The 17,093-nt window shown below is 40.7% G+C and overlaps 1 protein-coding gene across 1 annotated transcript; it reads right to left on the bottom strand.

The window, feature by feature from the left end:
* Nucleotides 1–1,071: 1,071 nt before the first annotated feature.
* On the bottom strand, nt 1,072–17,091 carry EIF2S1 (eukaryotic translation initiation factor 2 subunit alpha). Its single transcript, XM_038405037.2, has 8 exons — nt 16,899–17,091; nt 14,733–14,974; nt 12,307–12,386; nt 11,535–11,686; nt 5,144–5,250; nt 3,134–3,231; nt 2,194–2,337; nt 1,072–1,631 (listed from the first exon to the last, which is right to left on the bottom strand). Exons 2-8 carry the CDS (start codon nt 14,971–14,973, stop codon nt 1,506–1,508), a joined length of 948 nt encoding a protein of 315 aa, XP_038260965.1. The 5' UTR covers nt 14,974; nt 16,899–17,091; the 3' UTR covers nt 1,072–1,505.
* Nucleotides 17,092–17,093: the final 2 nt, after the last annotated feature.

The raw sequence follows: 17,093 nt of genomic DNA, 5'->3' as shown, positions 1-17,093 counted from the left end.
CCATGGCAAGTGTGGTTAGACTATGAGCCTTTCAGGTTGGGATATGGAATGGCACACTTCAAGGTGGTGAGAAGACTGAAACATGGAGGAAGATTGCTGGCCGAGTCCTGTGTCTTGTGTTCACTGTCTCTAAGGTGCCACAAGTACTCCTTTTCTTTTTGCGAATACAGACTAACACGGCTGCTACTCTGAAATCTGTGCTCTATGGTGATTTACACTAAGAGAGAATGTTTGTAAATAGTACCTATAGGGCCCAATCAAGGATCATGGCCCCATTCTGCTAGGCTCTGTACACGCACATAATGAGCGAGGACAGTCTGTTTCAAACAGCTTGTAAGACAAAAAAATAATAGGTGAATACAACAGACAAGGGGTGCATAAGGTGTAATAGACAGTGGTCACAGCACACCAGCCATCTAAACACTGTTAAGCATTTTGTAGGCATCACGGCCAAGGTGGGTTCTATTGAGAGATTTAAAAGGAAGATAACAGAGCCGTCTTGCAGATTGCTTGGTGGGGGAATCTTGTTTCTCTATCATCCACCTCCAAGAATCTAAAATGGTCACTTTTAGTGTTCACCAGATTTGGGGCTCACATTTCAGTAATCACTGCAAAGTCCCTCTCAGCTCAAGGTTTTTATGTGGCAGCATCCACTCAGGGACAACCAAGTAAATCTTAGTTTTAAAGTATGAGCAAAGGAAGATGCCAGCAGCTATGTGTTGTGTCATTCTGGTATGCACACCTCTAGGAGCAAAGTGCAACTATGTATCTTTTCTTCATTAACTGTATTTATTGAAATGGTAACAAGCTCTGTTCAAAGTGTCTCTTCTGTAAAACAACCCATACAGACAAAAGCAAAGGAAACATCATCCATTGAGTCAAGTTTGCATTTATAAAATGTATTAAGAAAAATATATGGATTTCTTTTAAACTAAGGAAATTATACTTCATATATATATATATATAAACAAACTGCTTCCATTCCAAAAGAAAACTGAAGTCTCACTGCATCCTTCAACGCCTCATTCATAATACTATAGAACATGTGACAAGAAAAAAAGAAGCCTGGAGTTAAATATCCCAGAAATTTATTGAGTATTTGCTTGAATACATTCTGTGTAGAAGTGTTAGGCTCGCTCGGTTTTGGTGCTCCCAGGAAACCTCACTGACAGAGGCACTGACCTGAAACTGTTGCCAATCTGGAGTTGTTAGATATGAAAATGTTAAGCAAAGGTCTATGGTCCCTCCCTGGCCCATTGGATTTGAGTCTATAGTGAGAGTAGGTACCTTCCTTTTGAAGAACTCAATTTGTGCAAGCCGCTATATAAGAGCAAATGACATTTAAGAGAGGGTTCCACATCTTGGTCTGTTTAAAACATTCAAATATTTTAAGAAAGTATCTGCTTTTGGAGTTTTTGATACTGGAAGCTTTCAGTCCAGGGTTTTTGTATCTGGGTGTCTAATTTATCATATATTCTCCTTAACTGGTACTCATCCCAGGAAATTTAGTCTTCAGCTTTAGCTTCCATTTCCTCAGCATCATCATCTCCATCCACTTCAGCATTTTCCCTCTCCAGCCTTTCCAGTTGCCTTGCAAGTTCAGTCTCATCTGTGTCAGTAACCACCTTGGGCTGAAAGGCAGGACACACACACATACCATTAACATTTGATTTTCTTTAACCTCTTATATTTTGTGTAAAATATCACCAATAGGAAAGAAAATAAACCAAATTATTCTGCTGGTACTCATCCTAAATGTAGAGCAAGATATCAAACTGATTCAAATTTACACTATGAAAAACAAATACTACTACTTAATATGATTTTGTGACTTTTTATAGTTTCTATATTCTCTGCAGTACTGGAAAACACTAGCGTGTTAGTGCAAAGAAAACCTGGCAGAGAATCTGACTGGAAATGCAAAAAAAAATTAAACAAACCACTTCTACCTAGTATTTAAGAAGTTTTTAAAAATCTGAGTTTTTAATAAATAAAGTTTATCAGGAACACAGGGAAGAATTTTTGGTAAATAAAGTTTGTTACTGACAGTTTTGTTTAAGCAGGAACAATATTTGTTCAATATAAAGCAGGTACCACTTATTTTTAGTAACGGTAGTTTTCCACTGAGATTTCTTCTTCTGCTCTAAAATAATTAGGAAAAAAGGAGCATTTTAATACAGAAACAGTTCTCACCTCCATCTGCACATTGAAGACTCCTCTCTTCTCTTCAATCTTTTCTTTAATGACAGCCATGGCTTGGTTGAGAACAGAGAGGCCTTCAGTTCTCTCCAACGTTGTGGTGGTCATCACATAACGAGGAGGAGCTATCAGATTAATCTATAAAAATTGAAGAAAAAAGGCAGATTCAATCATAAAGAAACAGACTACAACAAAAACGGAAGCGACCAATACTGCCCTTTTAAAAAAGGATTTGACATATACCACAGTGCAAAGAACATGTATCCATTATTTCTCAAGCAGCATGAACCACTTATGATAAAACAAGCTTTTGGTTTTAGACGCTTACAGGAGAATGTACAGTCTACTTTTCTATATTCATCAGTAATTCTTGTATAGTGCCTCCAGTGGGAGCCAAGATCCGCCAAACCTGCGGATGCGGCAGATAAACTGCCTCAGCCCACCAGGGGGCTTCCCTGGCAGGCTGCGTGCCAAAGGTTGCCAATCTCTGTTTTAGCTACTCCCAGAAGATAAAAGGTGATTCAGAGTCTTTGGAAAATGATCATCTATTAATGTACCCAGTATACTAAAACTGTTTGGGTAGAAGACTGTGTGATTGACTGGGTGCCTTTGAAATTCAGCATGAGAACCCAAACCCACTGGGGCTAAAAGATCCCCTCATTTCCCAAACTGGTCCTTGGAAATAAATACTGCAGGAATATATCCAGGAACAACAGGTGTTAAGAAACAGGGTTTATTTACAACATGGCCCGCCTTGGTTACCCCTGTCAGCTAATTTAGCAGAATGGACTCTGAGGTCCCTTCAGAGACAAAGTAATGACTTGCCCACCTAGTTGGGAAGAGGGTGAGAAATGCACATGATAAATAGGCACCCTGATAAGACACTAAACTACTTCCTGGCACCAGTCACCTGACACAGGTCAGAGTCACTTACTTTAATTGGCATGTTCTCTGTGGAACAGTTCAAACCAGCTCTCAGAGCTTCTTTCACTGCATCAATGCCCTCATAACCATAACAGGCAACTTCAATGTCTAAGACAAAGACAACCCAATTAATGCAAAGAATAATACAATATTCAAAAATCCCCAATTATAGAACACTGTACAATTATTTCAAGGAAAACTATTTTTAAAAAAATTAATCACTACTAGTCAGCTGTCAGGACAGCTTCAGTACCCTTTGAAAATGGGATGCCCAGGAATGTTGCAGTTTCCCTATCTATAAAATAATGAAAATACTTACATAACTCAGAAGAGTTCTTTGATGATTAACAGTCTTTATAGATTAGAGTGCTTTGAAATTGTAAGATACTGAATAATTAATAAAAGAATCAACTGAATTAAGTCAGTAACCATGTAATTTCATTTCATAAAGTGGAAAGAGACTTAGATGCAACTTCAAAAAATAAAAAAAGTGATAACAAGGCTGCAAAATGAAAGCACTGTCAAAAAAGCTCAAATTAAAGGAAATGTCACCTAAAACCCAAGAAATTCTGCTAACATTAATGTCTGAGGCTCCACCCCTGCATCACTGGGAATTTTCATACTATTGTATTAGTTTACAGTAGAAATGATTACCATGTTTTGTTTTGTTTATTGTCTGTTTGAGGAGGACTCAGAACCACGAAGCTTGTATTTGCTAATTATTACCTGATTAGTCACCAGTCAAAGGTTTTTGTACGTCTATATTCATATACAATTGCTGCACAAAGCAGTCATTTGTTGATTACTCTCCCACCCAGGTGATTCACAACACCCCACCCTTTTTAGTAGTTGCAATTAAATGTGGATAACAAAGTAAACATCTTAGTCAGACTCAGACTGATCTCTAAAAGCCGACAGGAAAATTCCTTATTTTCTTACAAGACCAAGAGTTCAAATCCAACTTAGCCTGTCAAAATAACAACAGGCTATCTAAACTAACTGAGGGAACATTCATTCTAAGTAATTTTATGAGACTCCAGTCAAAGAGCTCTTGTTCTGGAGATTTAATTCAATATATGAACAGGATTTGGAAATCAAAATCTATGCATCTATGTAAAATCTTAATTTTAATTCATATGCTGTAATGAAGTAACAGCCTTAGGTATTAGCACAAACAGTTTCACTCCCCTGCACTTTGAGCCATCTCCTTCACTTCCCTAAACCCAGATATGGCTTATTTTCACCACCCCAACCAAAACAATAAAAAACATAATACTAATTGCCTTATAATGCTTTACTAGAGGCATTTTCCACCCCTTTGTGACATTTGTAACTATCCACTATATTTCATTGGTAACTGTGCTTGTGGCTTGTTCAATGTTCAATTATTTGGCTGAACAGCTAGATTAATGCTTTTAGCAAAGCACACTGGGCTCAATCATGCTGTCAGGGAAGACATAACAAGCAGCAATGAGCTTAACACTCAGACAGAGAAACTAACATTTTTGTAAATCATCATCACTAGACAGGTTCAAAGGTGTAATCAATAACAGCTGATGATGAATATTTTAATAAGTCTTTGTGCCAGATCAAGGGGATGGACTGGATTACTCATCAAGAAGCTGCTTTCAGAGAAGAGGATTCTGTGATTAGCAATACAAACATTCAAACATCAGAAAGAAGCCTATGGAATACTTAAGGGAGGACCGCAATGTTTCTTAGACTGGGCTAGTAGGTCCACTGTTACAGCATCATTTCAGCATACCTTAGCCACAGTCTCTCTCCTCCAAAAAAAATATACAAAAGTACCATGGGATTTAGAGGTAGGAGGACATGGACAGTAATATGAAAGGCATTTTATTCAAGGATAGCCAATTCTGAAACAGCAATTTCATTCAAATATTGTCACTGAGAGGTAGTAATTGTTTGAATTGGGTTTATAATTTTACATTGTGCTTAGTAACTTGATTTCAGTGACTAGGGGCTCTGGTCTTCAACTTATTGTCCATTTAGGACTCACCAGCTCGGATTTTGACTGCCTGTGGTGTCAGACGTCTATTTATGTTGTCAATTAGCACACGTCTCTCATCTTCTGTCAAATCTAGTCCATCCAGAATTGCAGGGTCTCTGAGTCAAACAAAGCAATGTTAAACATGTTAGTGATCTATAAACAAGATGAGACACAAGCAGCACTATTAACGTGTAGTACTACTCCTATAGTGTTATGTATGACAAAGTGATATGCTGTGCAAAGAGAAAGGGGAAGCTTTGTTAAGAAAACATTTAAACAATGGAGAGAAATAAAGGCATCCACTTAAAAATACCTTTGCTGCGGACATATTTCTTGATAAGGGAGGAGCACAGTTGTCTCAGCCTTTCATTCAAGTTATATGGAGGAAATAAGACTGCATGACAAACTCATTTTAATCAAAAGGAGGGAATAACTTCTGTTTGGCATCAAATCTACATTATATTTGCAGTGAAAAATGCAGCCAGCTATATGGAGCTCATACTCCATCCCTTACGCAGAGGAGGCTATGCTTTGTGAAAGAGAAACCCTGACACAGAGATTTAAAGTAATGGCTTATTCAAATACCTTAATGTTTTGGTCAGAGGTAAATACTACCCTATAAATGAAAGAGAAAATAAGACTACATAGCTCACACCCACTCAGTATGGCACTTTGACTCCCTCTTGTGGTAGATGCACCACACTTGGCTAACAGACATAGGTCTTTTTAGCTCAGGCAGTAGAGGTTGATGCTTTAAGAACTAGAGCTCCGGGTACAATCGCTGCTACTGCTGACCTAGTCAGCGGTGAGGTGTAACAAGTGGTAGCATTTCCTTTTAGTGCTGCTTTGCTCCATTCAGCACACTACTAAAACAAACAAGCATAGCCTACTTAGATTGTAAGCTCCTTGGGGCAGGAATAGTCTTTTTGTACAGCACCTAGCACAATAGGGCCTGCTCCATGACTAGCAATAATAAAAAAACAATCATGTAACTAAAAACTGATAAGCTCCTCACAAACAAGTTTTCCCCATTAGACCTCCCCTTGTTATTTCACTGCTGCATAAGAGCAATCTGCTGAGCAAGTCATCCTCTATTCCCTAGGGAGCCAACATTCTGATAGTTCCATTTGCAAGCCCTGATTAGTCACACCAAAAACAAATCATAGTTCTTTGAAATGCAACACAAGCCCCACCTGTAACACCACTAGCTAGACCGTATTAACTAGAATTAAAACAATAGTAAAAGGTTCTATAGCCATATAAATAAGAAGAAAACTAAGAAAGAAGAAGTGGGGCTGCTAAACACTGAGGATGGAGTGGAGGTTAAAGATAATCTAGGCATGGCAATATCTAAACAAATACTTTGCCTCAGTCTTTAATAAGGCTGAAGAGGATCTTAGGGATAATGGTAGCATGACAAATGGGAATGAGGATATGGAGGTAGATATTATCATATCTGAAGTAGAAGCGAAACTCAAACAGCTTAATGGGACTAAATCGGGGGGCCCAGATAACCTTCATCCAAGAATATTAAAGGAATTGGCACCTGAAATTGCAAGCCCATTAGCAAGAATTTTTAATGAATCTGTAAACTCAGGAGTAGTACCGAATGATTGGAGAATTGCTAATATAGTTCCTATTTTTAAAAAAGGAAACAAAAGTGATCCGGGTAACTACAGGCAAGTTAGTGTGACATCTGTAGTACGCAAGGTCCTGGAAAAAATTTTGAAGGAGAAATTAATAAAGGACATTGAAGTCAATGGTAAATGGGAAAAAAAACATGGCTTTACAAAAGGTAGATCGTGCCAAACCAACCTGATCTCCTTTTTTGAAAAAGTAACAGATTTTTTAGATAAAGGAAACGCAGTGGATCTAATTTACCTAGATTTCAGTAAGGCGTTTGATACCATGCCACATGAGGAATTATTAGTTAAATTGGAAAAGATGGGGATCAATATGAACATCAAAAGGTGGATAAGGAATTGGTTAAAGGGAAGACTGCAACGGGTCCTACTGAAAGGTGAACTGTCAGGCTGGAGGAAGGTTACCAGTGGAGTTCCTCAGGGATCGGTTTTGGGACCAATCTTATTTAATCTTTTTATTACTGACCTTGGAACAAAAAGTGGGAGTGTGCTAATAAAGTTTGCAGATGATACAAAGCTGGGAGGAATTGCCAATTCAGAGAAGGATTGGGATATTATACAGGAGGATCTGGATGACCTTCTAAACTGGAGTAATAGTAATAAGATGAAATTTAATAGTGAGAAGTGTAAGGTTACGCATTTAGGAATTAATAACAAGAATTTTAGTTATAAGTTGGGGACGCATCCATTAGAAGTAACGGAAGAGGAGAAGGACCTTGGAGTATTGGTTGATCATAGGATGACTATGAGCCGCCAATGTGATATGGCTGTGAAAAAAGCTAATGCGGTTTTGGGATGCATCAGGAGAGGCATTTCCAGTAGGGATAAGGAGGTTTTAGTACCATTATACAAGGCACTGGTGAGACCTCACCTAGAATACTGTGTGCATTTCTGGTCTCCCATGTTTAAAAAGGATGAATTCAAACTGGAGCAGGTACAGAGAAGGGCTACTAGGATGATCCGAGGAATGGAAAACTTGTCTTATGAAAGGAGACTTAAGGAGCTTGGCTTGTTTAGCCTAACTAAAAGAAGGTTGAGGGGAGATATGATTGCTCTCTATAAATATATCAGAGGGATAAATACAGGAGAGGGAGAGGAATTATTTAAGCTGAGCTCCAATGGGGACACAAGAACAAATGGGTATAAACTGGCCACCAGGAAGTTTAACTTGAAATTAGACGAAAGTTTCTAACCATCAGAGGAGTGAAGTTTTGGAATAGCCTTCCAAGGGAAGCAGTGGGGGTAAAAGATCTATCTGGCTTTAAGATTCTACTCGATAAGTTTATGGAGGAGATGGTATGATGGGATAATGTGATTTTGGTAATTAATTGATCTTTAAATATTCAGGATAAATAGGCCTAATCCCCTGAGATGGGATAATAGATGGATGGGATCTGAGTTACCCAGGAAAGAATTTTCTGTAATATCTGGCTGGTGAATCTTGCCCATATGCTCAGGGTTTAGCTGATCGCCATATTTGGGGTCGGGAAGGAATTTTCCTCCAGGGCAGATTGGAGAGGCCCTGAAGGTTTTTCGCCTTCCTCTGTAGCATGGGGCACGGGTCACTTGAGGGAGGATTCTCTGCTCCTTGAAGTCTTTAAACCACGATTTGAGGACTTCAATAGCTCAGACATTGGTGAGGTTTTTCGTAGGAGTGGGTGGGTGAGATTCTGTGGCCTGCATTGTGCAGGAGGTCGGACTAGATGATCAGAATGCTCCCTTCTGACCTTAGTATCTATGAATGCTTTGCATAACAGACTTAATTTTGGACATCATGCTCTGCTATCTTATGATGCAAACTTTATTGATTTTACGTGCAGAAATATAGCATAAGGGCATACATGGTCAAACTATAACCAACAGATTTTATGTCATACTGTTTATATCCTGAAAAATATGAATTTATATAGGGGGAATACGGTGCCCTTTTTAAGTCTGAATATCCAGTCTCCTAACTTACAGCCTGATCCTGCACATACTCCAATTAAGACTTCCACAAAATTCAACAGTCCCTTAATGAGCAGACAGTTGGGGGAAGATTAAGTTATTTAGATGCTTAAAGATACAGATAGGCAACTACTGGGATTTTCAAAAGCACCTAGGCACCAACCTGCATCTTTAGGTGCCTAAATACCTTTAAAAATCTGGCCCTGGGTATGCTATTATGTAAATGGTATATTTGTTTTGAGGGTTAAATTAGTCCTTGTACACACCAAGAAACAAATGGTGCCACAGCCAATCACTTTTCAGTAATCAGAATCAAATCGATTATATGTTCAGCCCCTGAAAATGTAAACCAAAATTTGAGTTTATACACGTGAACAGTGCAAAGGTTAAGATTTAAGACTACAGTTGATGAGGATGCTTTCTGCACCTAGTGCATAGCGATGCCAATAACTTTTTTTTTTTTTAAATGTAGTTTGTTTGCAATATATATTCAATTATGCATTTTGGTTGCACAATTAAACTCTCAAAAAAAAATCACAAAGCATCAAGTTTGCCTGTGGAATCTTAACTCTGGCCTTTCCACATATGTATTTAGATAAATTACATGATTACATACTGACTTCTTAGATACATTTTTTTCTTGTAACTCTTTAAAAAGTTGTGGGGTGGGTTTCCCTAACCCTAATTCTGAAAATTAGATTTGAGTAATAAGTTTTCCAGGTTTAATCCTCAAAACAGCCCTAGTTATATAAAGGGCTCCAGGTCAATACCACAGTGTTTGCCTCACAGTATGACAGTGAGCTTTGGGGTCCCTTTTGGAGCAATGTGCCCTGATGTGCCATTAATCAGTGAGCATCCCTTCATTAAACTAAAACTCTTTCTCCATGGGAGGCATATGTTAAATACCACAGAAGAGCCTTGTTAACTTCAAGTATTGTCAGTTGGATTATCTCAAAACAATATACAGACACAATTTAAGGAGGATTAAAAACCAGTAATAAAAGCCTTGAATCTCTAGGTGGACATAAGAAAACATGCACAGATTGAAATAACCAGTCACAGACACCTAGAGGCAGACTGAAGTTACACTTTTCTAGATTTTGTATTTTAGAATGGGAAGAAACAAGAGCAGGAAGAATTTTCTGAGAAATCCAATTTTGGTTTGCCAATTGAGCCTTTTATGACGGCACCATTAAGAGGAATTGCATGTCTTAACAGATCAGTCTTTAAGTGAATGGTCTGTATCTCAGTACAAACTATTTCAACTGATGCACAGCTTCTGCTTCCAATCCCTTAGATCAGTGTTTCTCAACAACTGGCCCATGGACCAGTGCCGGTCCTGGAGATATCCCTGATACAGTTTAGGAAGGCAGCAAGCCGGTCCCTGGTATCAAAAAAGGTTGAGAAACACTGCCTTAGAGGAATGACAAGCCAGCCTCATTGATACATTTGAAAAGAAGGTCTAATCTAACAAACCTCCGGCATTACAGGTAAACATCATCTACTTCAAACAGATCAGTTTCAATACATTTGTATTTCTGTATTACAGGCATATACTTGGGAACACCTAATTTGGAGACAAGTGAAATGAGATCCAGTTGATACATTAGGGAACCATCCTGAAAGTCATTAAAAAAAAAGATTTGCAAGGACTATAGGGCCCTACCAAATTCACATTGCATTTTGGTCAATTTCACCGTCATAGGATTCTAAAAATCGTAAATTCATGATTTCAGCTATCTAAATCTGAAATTTCACATTGCTGTAATTGTAGGGGTCCTGACACAAAAAGTAGTTGGGGGTGGGAGGGAGGGTGTCGCAAGGTTATTGTAGGGGGGGTTTGTGGTACTGCTAGCCTTATTTCTGCACTGCCGCTGGTGGTGGCGCTGCCTTCAGAGTGGAGCAGCTGGAGTGGCGGCTGCTGGCTAAGAGCCCAGCTCTGAAGGCAGAGCCGCCATCACCAGTAATGCAGAAGTAAGGATGGCATGGTATGGTATTGCCACCCTTATTTCTTCACTGCTGCCTGCAGAGCTGGTCGCCTGGCCAATAGCCGCTGGGTGCTCTGGCCAACCAGCTCTGAAGGCAGTGCAGAAGTAAGGGTAGCAATACTGTGAACTCCCCACCTAGCAACTCCCTTTTGGGTCAGGACCCCCAGTTTGAGAAACATTGGTCTCCCCTGTGAAATCTGTATAGTATATGATAAAAGCACCCAAGACCAGATTTCACAGTCTGTGATGCATTTTTCATGGCTGTGAATTTGGTAGGGCCCTAGCAACGACCACAGAAGAAAACAAGTTAACGAGGAGCTCAATTTAAGTGAGCTGGAAATTAGACACAAAGGCCAACCCCTTTCCCTTTTTTTTTTTTTTTTTTTTTAAAAGTATTGTAAGGCTCCTTAACGATACCATGTTTCCTCCAGACTGGCAGGAGTTATAAACCCATTCTTCTGTGTTCAAACACCTTACTCAGAGTTCCTCAATAATTCTCCATACCAAAGCACATTACTTTTAAAAACAGGCCTGTGCAAAGTGACACGCTTGAGAGAGAATACGGCAGAATCCTTGGAATCTAGTTCCCAGTGTTAAAGAGCTCCAATGAAAACACCACATTGGTGCTGACCGAAACAGATGTTATTTAAAACAAGCATTTGGCAGACAAAAATTGGGAATAGTGAAACTTATTTGACCAGTGTGTGACAAACACTGCCAGTTGTCCAATGGGCTAAGAGGAAAATTTTGATGGCCCTATTCCGAGAAACACTAGTCTACAGCTATGGAACTAAAACAATAAGAGTAAAAAGGTGCGCTTACGAGACTGCATGCTTGAATGCATCATAAGCACCATATCCTGGTCTTTTGTACTTGTCATCAAATACCCAGGCAGTTCTCTGGAACAGACTCTCCAGCTGCTCATCCTTGGTGTATTCCAACACCTCAGCAACATGGCGAAGGATACTGTAAACCTAGGACAAACAAACAAACAAAAAAGGAGGGGATGAAGGACCTCAGTGAAGATTATTTAAATTGTAATCTCTTCGGCACAAGAATTATCCCCCCTTACTATGAGTTTGTACAGTGCACAATAGAGCTTGCTCTTTGTTGGAGCCTCCAGTGTTACTGTAATACAAATAGTAAGAGTATAGAATATTCATATAAGAGGCAGCAATTATATAGGAGTTATAAACTGAAAGCTTTAGGTTGCTGACACCATATGATTTTCCCTACCTGGCATTGCATAGAGCAATTATATACTACACCCTATAAAATTATTCAGTATCTTAAAGTGCTTTATCAACATTAACCTATATTGCACGTGTGTGAGGATGATATTATTAATACCCATTTGAGGAGTGTTATACTGAACAACATGAGTCAGTCAGTGACAGCGGTGGAAACAGAACCCAGGAATCCCAGCTCCCAGTCTAAACCCCAGCCATATATTTCAAAGTATGTTAAAGGAACTAGAATGGCATTTCATTTTCACAACAGTTCAGCTCTCTGTGGTTTTCTTAGCATGGAGCTAGTTGGCAATGTACGTGGTTGAAAGGCAGCAAAGTAATGTAAAGCACAGACACGAACTTACAGTTTTTGATTTGGTGAATTTGTCTTCACATTTGATTGCCTCCTCTGGGGAAACTCTTCTTTTTGACAAGTCAATGTAACCTAACAGGAAGCAAAACATTTTGAAAGATTCAGTTTCAGTGTACAGAATACAAACATTTTGCTTACATTAGAGACAAATGCCAATCCTCACCACCACATCTGAAAGTTTTTACTATTTCAAGGAAAAAGCTAGCAATATACTTTGCTTTTGGATCAGGGCTCTCCCTTTGCCTTCTCTCCGTGCCTTACACATCAGCCACTGAGATCAGTTACAAGCTAAGCAGAACTTCCAGAATAATTTAATCAGAGATGAACAACAAAGAGTGAACCTGTTTTAGCAAATTAAAATTTGTTCTTTGGATTGTAAATCAACTTAAAACAGCTACCTTTCACGTCACCAACATTTTTTAAATACTGCTTCCATTTAAGAGCATTTGTCCCAAAATTCAGTACAAATTTCTCCTTATGCTATACTTCAGCGATTAACTAGTCACTAGTCTTCCAAGAACTGTGCACATTCTTAGTGACAACGACGCCAGCACACAGAAAAGTAAATAAGAGAGATTTTTGGTAGTATTTCACAAGAAACCATTTGAAGTTGGCATTCTTGGTAGTTTAGATGTGTAAGACTCTTCAGCAGTGGTTCTTAACCTGGGGTGCACGCAACCCTTGGGAGTGCGAGATGGCCTTTCTGGGGGTGCAAAACATGCCAGATTTTTTTTTAGAAGATAAATCACAAATTCAGTACAGGCATGTAAGTACAACTACTTTGTTTCATCAAACCTATGTATTTATTAACTACTATAATATACAAACAGGTTTAAAGAACTGACCTACTTCAAAGATTTTTGATAAGGGGTGCAAGAACATATTTTGAGAACCAAAGGGGTGCAGGCTGCAGTAAACGTTAAGAATCACTGCTCTACAGTATCTAGCCAAGATCTGGGCTCAATTTCTGTTGCAGTTCCTTGATCACATCTATGTAAGAAATGAGAGCACAGAATGCTCAGATACTACAGGTAGGCAGGTCTTCCATTGCTTAATCCTGTCTGGAACCCATCAGTGCTGCTGCTTAATCAAATGGCATCCCAACTAGTCCATCTCAGGAGTTGCTCTAAGGGTTCACTAAGAGACACAGATGACCCCAAGAGAGTTTTTTTTAAAAGGAGGACGAAATCTGAAAAGGTAAAGAGTATCCTTCAGTGCAGCTTCTCTCATCTGGAACAGACTTTCTGCATCTCTCCAACTCATTTCAAATCTCACCTGAAAACGTTTCCTCTCCCTTATTAAGCTTCTCACTTTCTCTATCTGCTGTTATCTGTGATTCAATTCTGATAAATATTTTAGGAATACATTTTATATGAAAGACTATACTGGGGTGGCCAAACTGTGGCTCATGAGCCACATGCAGCTATTTTACAGTTAAAGTGTGGCTTGTGAAGCCTCCCGCCCCTTCTCCACCTACCAGACTTGGGGGAGAAGGGAGTGGGGAGAAGAGAACATGGGACCTCTACTTTACCGTGAGGTGGTGGGGTAGGGACTGAAGCCACAAGCCCCGGCAAGTGTGCCCCGACTCTCAAACTTCTGAAGATTGTCCTATATGGTTCAGAGCGTCAGTAAGTTTGGCCACCCTTGGACTATCCAAATGAAACAACTGTATTTTCCTGTTTCTAAAACAGGATGCTTGTGTGTTTCATTAACTATTGAGACAGGTCAGAACACAGATGTGGCACCGTTATCTGCAAATACTCAGGGGATTGCTTGTATGCTGTATCCTATACCAAATGCATTAAAAGAACTTTCAAGTTGTAATGCTAATTATTCAAAAGTCAGGAAATACCAAAGTTAAGGTTGCCTATGCAACCTTACCTCTACCCATGTGTGTATGCATTATATCATGCAGTATAGTTACATGATCATATAATATTATGTACACATTGCCTCTGCCTTATTTGGTGCACAGGATGGACTGTGTGGTGTGAATGAGGAAATTGTTCATTATTTATGTTTATTCTCACTGCGCCAGTAGTATCGATGGTCATGGTTTTCCTCACTCAATATCAACAAGCAGAAGCACTACTGAACTTTCAAAAGAAAATGTCACTTCACTATGGTTTGTTGACTAAGCATGAACTTTAGAAGTCTTAAGGCCTGATCCTGCAAATCCTCCTTGATATGACTTCTCCTCTCTCCTACAAGCAGTCCTTCTGAAGCCAACAGGACTACTTGCCTGAGTAAGGATAACTCGCAAGGACAGCAGCTTGCGGCATCAGGCCTTACTTTGTGCCACTATATATTTAAAAAAGCCAATTACAAATTCAAAGAGAAGCTAGGGTCCCAGGCTTTACAGCATTGCTTTTTACAATTACAATCGGAAGTGTCATTCCACCTACTTTCCCAACATACCTTTCTCTTTGTCGACCCTTATGACCACAACACACTCATTCCTGCCTATGCGGATGAGTTTGTTTATGGAGCGGATACGTCTCCTGGATAGTTCGCTAAGAAGAATCATGCCTTCAATGTTGTTGTATTCCAGTAGGCTGACATAAGCTCCCATTTCAGCAATGGATCGAACATTGACCATCACTACATCTTCCACCTCTGGAAATTTATGCTGGTAGAATCTACAGCTTAGTCCAGGCATACTGTGATTTGAGTAAAAGAAGCAGAGATTATTATTCATCTCACCGCACTGGCCACCACTAATCCACTATTGTGGCAAATACTGAGATTTCGACTGCAGGTGGAGGACGAAGAAAAATGTTTCCCTGTTTGTTCACAATTTGAAATTATGAAATCATGAGCTAGTTGATGCACAAACTTTGGCATGTAGAACTTATGCTTAAGTACTAGCAGCACTCATTAAGCCTTACAAATTATTAACAACTTTAATATTAAACTATATCAAGCCCTTTACCTATCTGGTCATCAATTGCCAGGAAGCATCCAACCAAAAGGGTTTTGGCCATTCCATTAAAAATTGATATCTATGTTAGGAGAATAACATGAAAAACAAAACCATTTAAAACCAGTTAAGGTTGCTTCAGGGCACAACCTGTCCAATCACCCAAAACCTTGAAAGTAAGGAAATACCTTCTTGAAGAGAGACGTCTGCTCTGAGCTTGTCACCCAGGAATCACATTATCTATGAAACACCTTACCTCACCCCAGATAGGGAACTTCAAAAAGGACAGAGATACAAACTACTCTCTCTGCATTCACCTGACTCTCAAAGTGACACAAAAATCATAACTCAGACTTTAACAACACTAGCATATATGCAGGGAAAACATCTGGAGTCCAGTTTACTGGGCAAGACACAAAATGGTGTAGGGAAAGTAGGAGGCTGGAATTATGGTTTTGCATTACAGGTCAAGGAGGAGGATTCTGGACAACGTAGTGCATCTCTGTATCCCACAGGGGAACATTCCAGGCTCAGTGCAGAGTCCTTGGAAAGACGCTCTAAAAACACCTCAAAATGGGCACTTTTTGGGGGTCAGAGCACAAGGATCCAAAGGAGATGTCAATACAGAGGATGACACTAACTGGCCCAGATCTGATGATGCCCTAGAGAAAGAACAGCTGGTGCAAAGAAAACTAAGTAAGGCAAGATCAGAGAGGGAAATACCAAGAACCAGCTGGGACTCTTTCCTCTCCTTCCCTTGAGGCCAACCAGCCGCAACATGGAGCAAAGCACCAAGACCCCATTAGAATCCTCACTAAAACAAAATGATCAGCATCACTGGAAAAGAAAATGCTTTCTACTACCTCTAGCTTGCTAGGAAACTTTGCTTCTTCTTCCTGTATGAAGAGCCACACGTTTGTCACCTCTAAACTAAATTTCCATAACTCAGTGTATGGGCCTGAATATTTAATGCCAGGCAGAATGCAGCAGGCCAAGCCTCTGTGAGTACACCAGGCCTGGGTTTGTATCCACTAGCTCTCATTCTGTTTCATCTGTCAGTTCAAAGCTTTGGTCCTGATCTCGAAAGCTATCCATGGGTCAGGACCCAGCTATATCAGGCTTCCACTCACCACCTCCCTGGAGGAAGGAGGAAACACAAGAATAGGAACAAGCCAGCAGAGGCTCAACGGGCAAGACGACCCAGCGACAGGAGAGAGAGAGAGGCAGAAAGCCTACAGCTGGCGAGACATTTTCATTCGGCAAAACACTGAGTCTCAAAATCTCTCTCAACCCACTGGTGAATCTCGCTAGTCTGCGCGGAGACAGCGCCAACGCTTCCCGCAGCAGCGGCGCAAAGAAAGCGACGGCCGGACTCCCGGGGCTGCCGGATGCCCCGCACAGGTGGGCCCTGGTGCCCCGCCGCCAGCCCCTACCCCGGACTTCCGAGGAGCCTGCGGGCGGCGCTGGCTCCTCGGGACAGAGGCCGGACGCAGCGGGCTCCCGGGAGCCGCTTCCCCCCTCTCTGCGCCCCGCACGCAGGCTCTGACGGGGCCGCCCCCGGCCTGTTCGCCTCGAACAACGCAGTGTCGCCGCCAGCCCCACGAGCTGGGCCCGGGCACCGGGGATACGCTCCTAGGAGAGGGAGACTCCGGCGACCGCGTTACCTGCTCGGTATCCGGGTCCCGCTCTCTGCTCCGGGGGTCTCGCTCTAGTGCCTCCCTGTCCGCCTCAGCGTGCACCCAGCCTCCACCTCACTGCGCAGCCGCGAACCCGCCCCTTCCCACCTCACACAGCGCGTGGGACCTGTAGTGCTCGCGCGAGATTTCATACTCCTCATCATAGAGTCTCCGCAACCGCTG

The sequence above is a fragment of the Dermochelys coriacea genome, chromosome 6, assembly GCF_009764565.3.
Source record: "Dermochelys coriacea isolate rDerCor1 chromosome 6, rDerCor1.pri.v4, whole genome shotgun sequence".
Classification (NCBI taxonomy): Eukaryota; Metazoa; Chordata; order Testudines; family Dermochelyidae; genus Dermochelys; species Dermochelys coriacea.
This window is presented reverse-complemented; position numbering and strand designations above follow the sequence as displayed.

Excerpts from the sequence above, each read along its gene's own strand:
- EIF2S1 (XM_038405037.2), bottom strand. The coding sequence starts at position 14,973 with ATGCCTGGACTAAGCTGTAGATTCTACCAGCATAAATTTCCAGAGGTG. Across the intron at positions 12,387-14,732 it reads AAGGGTCGACAAAGAGAAAG|GTTACATTGACTTGTCAAAA; the intron begins GTATGTTGGGAA and ends GCTTCCTGTTAG. Across the intron at positions 1,632-2,193 it reads TCTTCAATGTGCAGATGGAG|CCCAAGGTGGTTACTGACAC; the intron begins GTGAGAACTGTT and ends CCTGCCTTTCAG.